Source organism: Salvelinus fontinalis, chromosome 8, assembly GCF_029448725.1.
Source record: "Salvelinus fontinalis isolate EN_2023a chromosome 8, ASM2944872v1, whole genome shotgun sequence".
Taxonomy (NCBI): Eukaryota; Metazoa; Chordata; class Actinopteri; order Salmoniformes; family Salmonidae; genus Salvelinus; species Salvelinus fontinalis.
Genome location: NC_074672.1, coordinates 50190623 through 50203324, shown reverse-complemented (window position 1 = coordinate 50203324; position 12702 = coordinate 50190623). Strand labels below are relative to the sequence as shown.

Below are 12702 nucleotides of genomic sequence, written 5' to 3'. Positions count from 1 at the left end.
AGGAGCAGTATGTGTTCAGGTGAGACCAGGACACCTAGCTACCAGGAGCAGTATGTGTTCAGGTGAGACCAGGACACCTAGCTACCAGGAGCAGTATGTGTTCAGGTGAGACCAGGACACCTGGCTACCAGGAGCAGTATGTGTTCAGGTGAGACCAAGACACCTGGCTACCAGGAGCAGTATGTGTTCAGGTGAGACCAGGACACCTGGCTACCAGGAGCAGTATGTGTTCAGGTGAGACCAGGACACCTGGCTACCAGGAGCAGTATGTGTTCAGGTGAGACCAGGACACCTAGCTACCAGGATTAGTATGTGTTCAGGTGAGACCAGGACACCTAGCTACCAGGAGCAGTATGTGTTCAGGTGAGACCAGGACACCTGGCTACCAGGAGCAGTATGTGTTCAGGTGAGACCAGGACACCTAGCTACCAGGAGCAGTATGTGTTCAGGTGAGACCAGGACACCTAGCTACCAGGAGCAGTATGTGTTCAGGTGAGACCAAGACACCTGGCTACCAGGAGCAGTATGTGTTCAGGTGAGACCAGGACACCTGGCTACCAGGAGCAGTATGTGTTCAGGTGAGACCAGGACACCTGGCAACCAGGAGCAGTATGTGTTCAGGTGAGACCAGGACACCTAGCTACCAGGATTAGTATGTGTTCAGGTGAGACCAGGACACCTAGCTACCAGGAGCAGTATGTGTTCAGGTGAGACCAGGACACCTGGCTACCAGGAGCAGTATGTGTTCAGGTGAGACCAGGACACCTAGCTACCAGGAGCAGTATGTGTTCAGGTGAGACCAGGACACCTAGCTACCAGGAGCAGTATGTGTTCAGGTGAGACCAGGACACCTAGCTACCAGGAGCAGTTTGTGTTCAGGTGAGACCAGGACACCTAGCTACCAGGAGCAGTATGTGTTCAGGTGAGACCAGGACACCTGGCTACCAGGAGCAGTATGTGTTCAGGTGAGACCAGGACACCTAGCTACCAGGAGCAGTATGTGTTCAGGTGAGACCAGGACACCTGGCTACCAGGAGCAGTATGTGTTCAGGTGAGACCAGGACATCTGGCTACCAGGAGCAGTATGTGTTCAGGTGAGACCAGGACACCTGGCTACCAGGAGCAGTATGTCATCATCACCTTTATTGGGGGCGGCAAGTAGCCTAGTGGTTAGAGACAGGTAGTCTAGTGGTTAGAGACAGGTAGTCTAGTGGTTAGAGACAGGTATTCTAGTGGTTAGAGCAGGTAGTCTAGTGGTTAGATCAGGTAGTCTAGTGGTTAGAGCAGGTAGCCTCGTGGTTAGAGCAGGTAGCCTCGTGGTTAGAGCAGGTAGCCTCGTGGTTAGAGCAGGTAGCCTCGTGGTTAGAGCAGGTATCCTAGTGGTTAGAGCAGGTAGCCTAGTGGTTAGAGCAGGTAGCCTAGTGGTTAGAGCAGGTAGCCTAGTGGTTAGAGCAGGTAGCCTAGTGGTTAGAGCAGGTAGCCTAGTGGTTAGAGCAGGTAGTCTAGTGGTTAGAGCAGGTAGCCTAGTGGTTAGAGCAGGTAGCCTAGTGGTTAGAGACAGGTAGCCTAGTGGTTAGAGCAGGTAGCCTAGTGGTTAGAGCAGGTAGCCTAGTGGTTAGATCAGGTAGCCTAGTGGTTAGAGCAGGTAGCCTAGTGGTTAGAGCAGGTAGCCTAGTGGTTAGATCAGGTAGCCTAGTGGTTAGAGCAGGTAGCCTAGTGGTTAGAGCAGGTAGCCTAGTGGTTAGATCAGGTAGCCTAGTGGTTAGAGCAGGTAGCCTAGTGGTTAGAGCAGGTAGCCTAGTGGTTAGATCAGGTAGCCTAGTGGTTAGAGCAGGTAGCCTAGTGGTTAGAGCAGGTAGCCTAGTGGTTAGATCAGGTAGCCTAGTGGTTAGAGCAGGTAGCCTAGTGGTTAGAGCAGGTAGCCTAGTGGTTAGATCAGGTAGCCTAGTGGTTAGATCAGGTAACCTAGTGGTTAGAGCAGGTAGCCTAGTGGTTAGAGCAGGTAGTCTAGTGGTTAGAACCTAGTGTTTAGAGCAGGTAGCCTAGTGGTTAGAGCAGGCTAGCCTAGTGGTTAGAGCAGGTAGTCTAGTGGTTAGAGCAGGTAGCCTAGTGGTTAGAGCAGGTAGCCTAGTGGTTAGAGCAGGTAGCCTAGTGGTTAGAGCATGTAGCCTAGTGGTTAGAGCAGGTAGCCTAGTGGTTAGAGCAGGTAGCCTAGTGGTTAGATCAGGTGGCCAGGTGGTTAGAGCATTGGACTAGTAACCCAAATTTTGCTGGATCTATACCCCGAGCTGACAAGGTAAAAATCTGTCGTTCTGCCCCCTGAACAAGGCAGTTAACCCACTGTTCCCCGAGAGGCCGTCATTGTAAATAAGAATGTGTTCTGAACTGTCTTGCTTAGTTAAATAAAGGTTAAATAAAGGTTACAGTTGAAAGTTTCCTCCTGTACCTGTGCAGGACTGAGTCTGACAAGCTCTTTGATAGGATTATAAAAGTCTGATTCCTGTGTGTTTGTAGGATCGGCTCTGTGACAGTAACAGATCAGTACCAGTATCTTGACATGTTGCCGGGAAATGAAGATGCCTTCTCCAGAGAACCCTTCATAGTCCGCCTTCACACCCGCAAGACAGGTAGCGCTGCTGTTATAATACTGTTATGAGCTGTCGTAGGGGTGTTACAAACAGTAGTCAAATGTCATTACAGGTCAATTGGAGTAAAACAATTGAGTTGAGAACATCATGAGATGTTCAGACATGACATCACACAGCACATGGAGTCTTGTTTTTTCCGCCTCTCTCTCTTAAATTACGTACATTGTCAAAGTACACATATAACAATACATGATGGGATCAACAGCAATAATAACAGTAGTGGTGGAAATGGGATTACCATTAACAACAACTACAACAACAATATTAATCAGAATAATGATAGATTAAATCAATCTGTCTCTCTCTGTGTCTCTGTAACTTTCTCTCTCTGTCTCTGTCTCTGTAACTCTCTCTCTGTCTCTGTAACTCTCTCTCTCTGTCTCTTTAACTCTCTCTCTCTCTGTCTCTTTAACTCTCTCTCTCTGTCTCTTTAACTCTCTCTCTCTCTCTCTGTCTCTTTAACTCTCTCTCTCTGTCTCTGTAACTCTCTCTCTCTGTCTCTGTAACTCTCTCTCTGTCTCTGTCTCTGTAACTTTCTCTCTCTGTCTCTGTCTCTTTAACTCTCTCTCTGTCTCTGTAACTCTCTCTCTGTCTCTTTAACTCTCTCTCTGTCTCTGTAACTCTCTCTCTGTCTCTGTCTCTGTAACTTTCTCTCTCTGTCTCTGTCTCTTTAACTCTCTCTCTGTCTCTGTAACTCTCTCTCTGTCTCTTTAACTCTCTCTCTGTCTCTGTAACTCTCTCTCTGTCTCTGTCTCTGTCTCTGTAACTTTCTCTCTCTGTCTCTGTCTCTTTAACTCTCTCTCTGTCTCTGTCTCTCTGTCTCTGTCTCTTTAACTCTCTCTCTGTCTCTGTAACTCTCTCTCTCTGTCTCTTTAACTCTTTAACTCTCTCTGTCTCTGTCTCTGTCTCTTTAACTCTCTCTCTTTCTGTCTCTCTGTCTCTTTAACTCAGGTAGTGGTCAGGTATTCTGCCACTGTGTACTCTTTGTTTAGGGCCAAATAGCATTCTAGTTTGTTTTTTTGTTAATTCTTTCCAATGTGTCAAGTAATTATATTTTCTCGTGATTTGCTTGGGTCTCATTGTGTTGCTGTCCTGGGGCAGAATTCTGCATGCAGTCTCAATTTGGTGTTTGTCCCATTTTGTAAATTATTGGTTGGTGTGCGGACCCCAGACCTGACAATCATAAAGGGCAATGGGTTCTACAACTGATTCAAGTAGTTTTAGCCAGATCCTAATTGGTATGTCGACTTTTATTTTCCTTTAGATGGAATAGAAGGCCCTCCCTGCCTCTCTCCCCATATCTGCCTCTCCCCTCTCTCTGTGTCTCTGTCTCTCTCTCCCCCTCTCTCTGTGTCTCTGTCTCTTTCTCTCTCTGTCTCTCTCTCCCCTTCTCTCTGTGTATCTCTCTCTGTCTTTCACTCTCCATCTCTCTCTCTCCCTCTCTCATCTCTCTCCCCCTCTCCCTCTGTCTCACTCTCTCCCTCCCTGCCTCTCCCTGTCTCTCCTTATCTCCATCTCTCTCCCTCCCTAAAATGATAAACACAAAAAATACCAACATGCAAGCTTAAGCTTCAAAAATGCATACACATTCAATATACAGATACACACAGATAATATAATATATAACCCAGATAATATATAGATACACACAGATAATATAATATACACTGCTCAAAAAAATAAAGGGAACACTTAAAAAACACAATGTAACTCCAAGTCAATCACACTTCTGTGAAATCAAACTGTCCACTTAGGAAGCAACACTGATTGACAATACATTTCACATGCTGTTGTGCAAATGGAATAGACAAAAGGTGGAAATTATAGGCAATTAGCAAGACACCCCCCAAAACAGGAGTGATTCTGCAGGTGGTGACCACAGACCACTTCTCAGTTCCTATGCTTCCTGGCTGATGTTTTGGTCACTTTTGAATGCTGGCGGTGCTCTCACTCTAGTGGTAGCATGAGACGGAGTCTACAACCCACACAAGTGGCTCAGGTAGTGGGGTTCATCCAGGATGGCCCATCAATGCGAACTGTGGCAAAAAGGTTTGCTGTGTCTGTCAGCGTAGTGTCCAGAGCATGCAGGCGCTACCAGGAGACAGGCCAGTACATCAGGAGACGTGGAGGAGGCCGTAGGAGGGCAACAACCCAGCAGCAGGACCGCTACCTCCGCCTTTGTGCAAGGAGGTGCACTGCCAGAGCCCTGCAAAATGACCTCCAGCAGGCCACAAATGTGCATGTGTCTGCTCATATGGTCTCACAAGGGGTCTGAGGATCTCATCTCGGTACCTAATGGCAGTCAGGCTACCTCTGGCGAGCACATGGAGGGCTGTGCGGCCCCACAAAGAAATGCCACCCCACACCATGACTGACCCATCGCCAAACCGGTCATGCTGGAGGATGTTGCAGGCAGCAGAACGTTCTCCACGGCGTCTCCAGACTCTGTCACGTCTGTCACATGTGCTCATGTGCTCAGTGTGAACCTGCTTTCATCTGTGAAGTGCACAGGGCGCCAGTGGCGAAATTGCCAATCTTGGTGTTCTCTGGCAAATGCCAAACGTCCTGCACGGTGTTGGGCTGTAAGCACAACCCCCACCTGTGGACGTCGGGCCCTCATACCACCCTCATGGAGTCTGTCTCTGACCATTTGAGCAGACACATGCACATTTGTGGCCTGCTGGAGGTCATTTTGCAGGGCGCTGGCAGTGCACCTCCTTGCACAAAGGCGGAGGTAGCGGTCCTGCTGCTGGGTTGTTGCCCTCCTACGGCCTCCTCCACGTCTCCTGATGTACTGGCCTGTCTCCTGGTAGCGCCTGCATGCTCTGGACACTACGCTGACAGACACAGCAAACCTTTTTGCCACAGTTCGCATTGATGGGCCATCCTGGATGAACTGCACTACCTGAGCCACTTGTGTGGGTTGTAGACTCCGTCTCATGCTACCACTAGAGTGAGAGCGCCGCCAGCATTCAAAAGTGACCAAAACATCAGCCAGGAAGCATAGGAACTGAGAAGTGGTCTGTGGTCACCACCTGCAGAATCACTCCTGTTTTGGGGGGTGTCTTGCTAATTGCCTATAATTTCCACCTTTTGTCTATTCCATTTGCACAACAGCATGTGAAATTTATTGTCAATCAGTGTTGCTTCCTAAGTGGACAGTTTGATTTCACAGAAGTGTGATTGACTTGGAGTTACATTGTGTTGTTTAAGTGTTCCCTTTATTTTTTTGAGCAGTGTATAACACAGATAATATATAGATACACACGCACAAACACACTTTCTCCGTCTCTCTCTTCCTGCCTCTCTCACTCTCTTCCTGCCTCTTTCTCAATTCAATTCAATTCAATTGACTTTATTGACATGGTAAGTTCATTATTACTTACATTGTCAAAGTATACATATCGAAAAATAAAAATCAAATATATATGTATATATATACAAAATATATATATATATATTTATATATAAATAAATGGTGGGACCAACAGTAATAATAATAGTAGTAGTGGACATGGGATTACCATTAACAACAACTACAACAACAATATTAATCAGAACAACAATAAATTAAAGCAACAGTAGTAGACCAGTGTCAATATGACTTGAGAAGACATATGACCTGGTATGAAAGACAAAACAAAACTAAGCTAAATGGGAAATATTATCAACATTACTTTGCATTTTTCACTGGCTGTCCCTCAGGTTGTGGCAGGAGGACACATATTTGGCTTTTCATCCAATAAATATTTGATTTTTTCTTCATCTTTTATAGTTTCAAATTCTTTGTATTGAGTTATAATTTTGGGAAAGAAATATGTTCTTAGGTCTGAGTATTTGTCACAGTGTAGTAGGAAATGCACCTCTGTCTCTACCTCTCCTCTGGAGCAGAGTGAGCACAGCCTGTCCTCTCTGGGCAGCCAGGTTTGTCTGTGACGACCGGTCTCTATAGCCAGACTGTGCTCACTGAGTTTCTCTCTCTCTCTCACTCACTCTCTGTAACCCTCTCACTCTCCGTTTCGCTCTTCCTGCCTCTTTCTCTCTCTCTCACTCACTCTCTGTCTCTGTATCTCTCTCACTCTCCGTCTCTCTCTTCCTGCATCTCTCACTCTCTTCCTGCCTCTTTCTCTCTCTCTCTCACTCACTCTCTGTATCTCTCTCTCTCTCTCACACCATCTCTGTCTCATCCTCGCTCTCTCTCTCTCAAACCATCTCTCTGTCTCATCATCTCTCTCTCTCTCACACCATCTCTGTCTCATCCTCGCTCTCTCTCTCTCTCACACAATCTCTCTGTCTCATCATCTCTCTCTCTCTCAAACCATCTCTCTGTCTCATCCTCTCTCTCTCTCATCCCCTCTCTCTCTCTCATCCTCTCTCTCTCTCATCCCCTCTCTCTCTCTCACACCATATCTCTGTCTCATCCTCTCTATCTCTCTCTCACACCATCTCTCTATCTCTATCTCTCTCTCACACCATATCTCTGTCTCATCATCTCTCTCTCACACCATCTCTCTATCTCTATCTCTCTCTCACACCATCTCTCTATCTCATCATCTCTCTCTCTCTCACACCATCTCTCTGTCTCATCATCTCTCTCTCACACCATCTCATCCTCTCTATCTCTCTCTCACACCATCTCTGTCTCATCATCATCTCTCTCTCTCAAACCATCTCTCTATCTCATCCTCTCTCTCTCTCTCTCACACCATATCTCTGTCTCATCATCTCTCTCTCTCTCACACCATCTCTCTATCTCATCCTCTCTCTCTCTCTCTCACACCATATCTCTGTCTCATCATCTCTCTCTCTCTCACACCATCTCTCTATCTCATCCTCTCTATCTCTCTCTCACACCATCTCTCTATCTCTATCTCTCTCTCACACCATCTCTCTATCTCATCATCTCTCTCTCTCTCACACCATCTCTCTGTCTCATCCTCTCTATCTCTCTCTTAAACCATCTCTCTGTCTCATTCTCTCCAGCCATACGGGACTTTGTGTTAGTACCCCAGCACACCACTCCCACCAACGCTACTAAAGAGATCGATGCCCTCTACGATGTCTTCCTGGATGTCAAGAAGAAATGGAAGACAGAGGTAACAGTGTTTCTGTGGCCAGAACTCGATCCAATCATGCTTTGTGTCTTAATGCGCCATTTAAAAGGACATTTCTCATTGGGCCGACATATACACCGCTTACCATTAATGCAATCTCCACAAACATTACATTTAAAACAGGCTACAAGCTTTAATCCCGGGCTGTGCATGTTTTTACTTTACTGTGTGTCGTGGTTGTCACCTGGTTAGGGCTGTATCAGCTATTACTGCCACACTGACCGTCACTAGGCTGACAGTCACGGTAACTGTCGTTAGTAGCCTACCAGACTGGTTAACGGTCAGTCTCTAATGGCCGGTACTCAGCACTCTATTGTCCCTCTAATCACTCACGTCGATGGAAATTCAATCGAAAATCAAATCAAACACGTCATAAGAGCCCTGGCATTCAGAGTTTGAGCAGAATAGGCTCACCTGTTGCACAGCAAGCTCCTCATAGCTGGATGATGCATGTTATTAAATAAGTGTTCCTGTTGCGCAAAATTTATATAGGCAATGCAATTGCGTGAGAAAACAGAGTTGATGGCCTCTATTAAAAAGAGGAGGATCCCATCAGCTTTCTATAGGCTAGGCCTGAGGAGGATCAGCTTTCTATAGGCTAGGCCTGAGGAGGATCAGCTTTCTATAGGCTAGGCCTGAGGAGGATCCCATCAGCTTTCTATAGGCTAGGCCTGAGGAGGATCCCATCAGCTTTCTATAGGCTAGGCCTGAGGAGGATCCCATCAGCTTTCTATAGGCTAGGCCTGAGGAGGATCAGCTTTCTATAGGCTAGGCCTGAGGAGGATCAGCTTTCTATTGGCTAGGCCTGAGGAGGATCAGCTTTCTATAGGCTAGGCCTGAGGAGGATCAGCTTTCTATTGGCTAGGCCTGAGGAGGATCAGCTTTCTATTGGCTAGGCCTGAGGAGGATCAGCTTTCTATAGGCTAGGCCTGAGGAGGATCAGCTTTCTATTGGCTAGGCCTGAGGAGGATCAGCTTTCTATAGGCTAGGCCTGAGGAGGATCAGCTTTCTATTGGCTAGGCCCGCTATATTTATTTCTCAACGTTCCTAATATGAAGCACATCTCTTTTCAACTGGAGCAACTTACCTGGCCGCGGGAACAGCATCCTCCTCTCGCTACTCAAATGTTGGAATGGGCTCATTGGGAAAGGGCTTGAAAGTCAGCATTTCACCGTAAAGTACATACCTGTTGTATTCGGCGCCCAATGTGACCAATATTTTTTGCATACGGATGATAGGATTTTCCCCCCTGTTCCAACAGGTGCATGATAGTGGCCAAATGACGTATATTATTTACTATATGTAAAAACAAGATTAAATTGAGAATAGTCTGAGTAGTGTGAATATTAGTATTGAATGATGCCCAGCACGTGCAGTCTCAGGCAAGAAACAGCCCATGCATTTTTTCCCCCGACATTTTCAAATCATAATTACATTATTTGGCCACCTTAGTTGAGATACAAACTTCATCAAAACACAGTATGTTTTGACACAGTATGTTTTGACACAGTATGTTTTGACACAGTATGTTTTGACACAGTATGTTTTGATAAAGTTTGTATCTCAACTAAGGTGGCCAAATAACTCCAAATGTAGGCAATAGGACTAGGACCCCTGGAACCGGGTTAGGATTAAGATGGGCAAAAGAACACAGACACTGGACAGAGGAACTCTGCCTAGAAGGCCAGCATCCCGGAGTCGCCTCTTCACTGTTGACATTGAGACTGGTGTTTTGCGGGTACAATTTAATGAAGCTGCCAGTTGAGGACTTGTCAGGCGTCTGTTTCTCAAACTAGACACTCTAATGTACTTGTCCTCTTGCTCAGTTGTGCACCGGGGCCTCCCACTCCTCTTTCTATTCCGGTTAGAGCCAGTTTGCACTGTTCTGTGAAGGGAGTAGTACACAGCGTTGTACGAGATCTTCAGTTTCTTGGCAATTTCTCGCATGGAACAGCCTTAATTTCTCAGAACAAGATTAAACTGACAAGTTTCAGAAGAAAGGTCTTTGTTTCTGGCCATTTTGAGCCTGTAATCGAACCCACAAATGCTGATGCTCCAGATACTCAACTAGTCTAAAGAAGGCCGTTTTATTGCTTCTTTAATCAGAACAACAGTTTTCAGCTGTGCTACCATAATTGCAAAAGGGTTTTCTAATGATCAATTAGCCCTTTAAAATGATAAACTTGGATTAGCTAACACAACGTGCCATTGGAACACAGGAGTGATGGTTGCTGATAATGGGCCTCCGTACGCCTATGTAGATATTCCATAAAAAATCTGCCGTTTCCAGCTATAATAGTCATTTACAACATTAACAATGTCTACACTGTATTTCTGATCAATTTGATGTTATTTTAATGGACAAAAAATGTGCTTTTCTTTCAAAAACAAGGACATTTCTAAGTGACTCCAAACTTTTGAACGATAGTGTACAGTCCCCACAGGAGGCCTCTTGGTAGGCCGTCATTGTAAATAAAAATGTGTTCTTAACTGACTTGCCTAAACAAATAAAGGTCAAATAAATAAATAAAATCTAAAAAATACAGGAGGACCTGTTTCTTTGTTAAGCCCTCAACACAGAATAGCCGCATGTGGCCACTCCCTTTGGAAATCGTTTGGGAAAAATATCCTTTCTATTTTATTCAGCTATTTTCAATTGTATTCTTCATACTATAAAATAATGTCACGGAATAATAAGCAAAATCCTGTCTTCTAAATGAACTAGCGTAGCCCACAGCCACATGGCATAGCCAGATCAGGGCCTGCTAAATGAACTAGTGTAGCCCACAGCCATATGGCATAGCCAGATCAGGGCCTGCTAAATGAACTAGTGTAGCCCACAGCCATATGGCATAGCCAGATCAGGGCCTGCTAAATGAACTAGTGTAGCCCACAGCCATATGGCATAGCCAGATCAGGGCCTGCTAAATGAACTAGTGTAGCCCACAGCCATATGGCATAGCCAGATCAGGGCCTGCTAAATGAACTAGTGTAGCCCACAGCCATATAGCATAGCCAGATCAGGACCTGCTAAATGAACTAGTGTAGCCCACAGCCACATGGCATAGCCAGATCAGAGCATAAGGAGGACTCAGAACATGTTACCTTTTAATGTTTCTTTAGACCGGTCTAAAATAAATCATGGATTTATTGTGAAGGTGTAGGTAGACTAAATTAAATTGATTTATTGTGATGGTGTAGACTATATTACATGGATTTATTGTGATGGTGTAGACTATATTACATGGATTTATTGTGATGGTGTAGACTATATTACATGGATTTATTGTGATGGTGTAGGTAGACTATATTACATGGATTTATTGTGATGGTGTAGGTAGACTATATTACATGGATTTATTGTGATGGTGTAGACTATATTACATGGATTTATTGTGAAGGTGTAGACTATATTACATGGATTTATTGTGATGGTGTAGGTAGACTATATTACATGGATTTATTGTGATGGTGTAGACTATATTACATGGATTTATTGTGATGGTGTAGGTAGACTATATTACATGGATTTATTGTGATGGTGTAGACTATATTACATGGATTTATTGTGATGGTGTAGACTATATTACATTGATTTATTGTGATGGTGTAGGTAGACTATATTACATGGATTTATTGTGATGGTGTAGACTATATTACATGGATTTATTGTGATGGTGTAGGTAGACTATATTACATGGATTTATTGTGATGGTGTAGACTATATTACATGGATTTATTGTGATGGTGTAGGTAGACCATATTACATGGATTTATTGTGATGGTGTAGGTAGACTATATTACATGGATTTATTGTGATGGTGTAGACTATATTACATGGATTTATTGTGATGGTGTAGACTATATTACATGGATTTATTGTGATGGTGTAGGTAGACTATACTATACTATATTCATACTATAAAATACTATATTATAAAATACTATATTACATGGATTTATTGTGATGGTGTAGACTATATTACATGGATTTATTGTGAAGGTGTAGACTATATTACATGGATTTATTGTGATGGTGTAGACTATATTACATGGATTTATTGTGATGGTGTAGACTATATTACATGGATTTATTGTGATGGTGTAGGTAGACTATATTACATGGATTTATTGTGAAGGTGTAGACTATATTACATTGATTTATTGTGATGGTGTAGACTATATTACATGGATTTATTGTGATGGTGTAGGTAGACTATATTACATGGATTTATTGTGATGGTGTAGACTATATTACATGGATTATTTGATGTTATTTTAATGGACAAAAAATGTGCTTTTCTTTCAAAAACAAGGACATTTCTAAGTGACTCCAAACTTTTGAACGATAGTGTACAGTCCCCACAGGAGGCCTCTTGGTAGGCCGTCATTGTAAATAAAAATGTGTTCTTAACTGACTTGCCTAAACAAATAAAGGTCAAATAAATAAATAAAATCTAAAAAATACAGGAGGACCTGTTTCTTTGTTAAGCCCTCAACACAGAATAGCCGCATGTGGCCACTCCCTTTGGAAATCGTTTGGGAAAAATATCCTTTCTATTTTATTCAGCTATTTTCAATTGTATTCTTCATACTATAAAATAATGTCACGGAATAATAAGCAAAATCCTGTCTTCTAAATGAACTAGCGTAGCCCACAGCCACATGGCATAGCCAGATCAGGGCCTGCTAAATGAACTAGTGTAGCCCACAGCCATATGGCATAGCCAGATCAGGGCCTGCTAAATGAACTAGTGTAGCCCACAGCCATATGGCATAGCCAGATCAGGGCCTGCTAAATGAACTAGTGTAGCCCACAGCCATATGGCATAGCCAGATCAGGGCCTGCTAAATGAACTAGTGTAGCCCACAGCCATATGGCATAGCCAGATCAGGGCCTGCTAAATGAACTAGTGTAGCCCACAGCCATATAGCATAGC

The 12702-nt window shown here is 44.2% G+C and overlaps 1 protein-coding gene across 4 annotated transcripts in view; it reads left to right on the top strand.

Moving 5' to 3' along the window:
- Window positions 1-12702, top strand: part of dnase1l1 (deoxyribonuclease I-like 1) — a 56686-nt gene that overhangs the window by 20162 nt on the left and 23822 nt on the right. For all 4 annotated transcript variants that reach the window (XM_055932768.1, XM_055932766.1, XM_055932767.1 and 1 more), the window contains exons 5-6: window positions 2515-2627; window positions 7632-7744. In XM_055932768.1, coding sequence (XP_055788743.1) covers window positions 2515-2627; window positions 7632-7744 — 226 coding nt within the window. The remainder of the gene's footprint in view (window positions 1-2514; window positions 2628-7631; window positions 7745-12702) is intronic.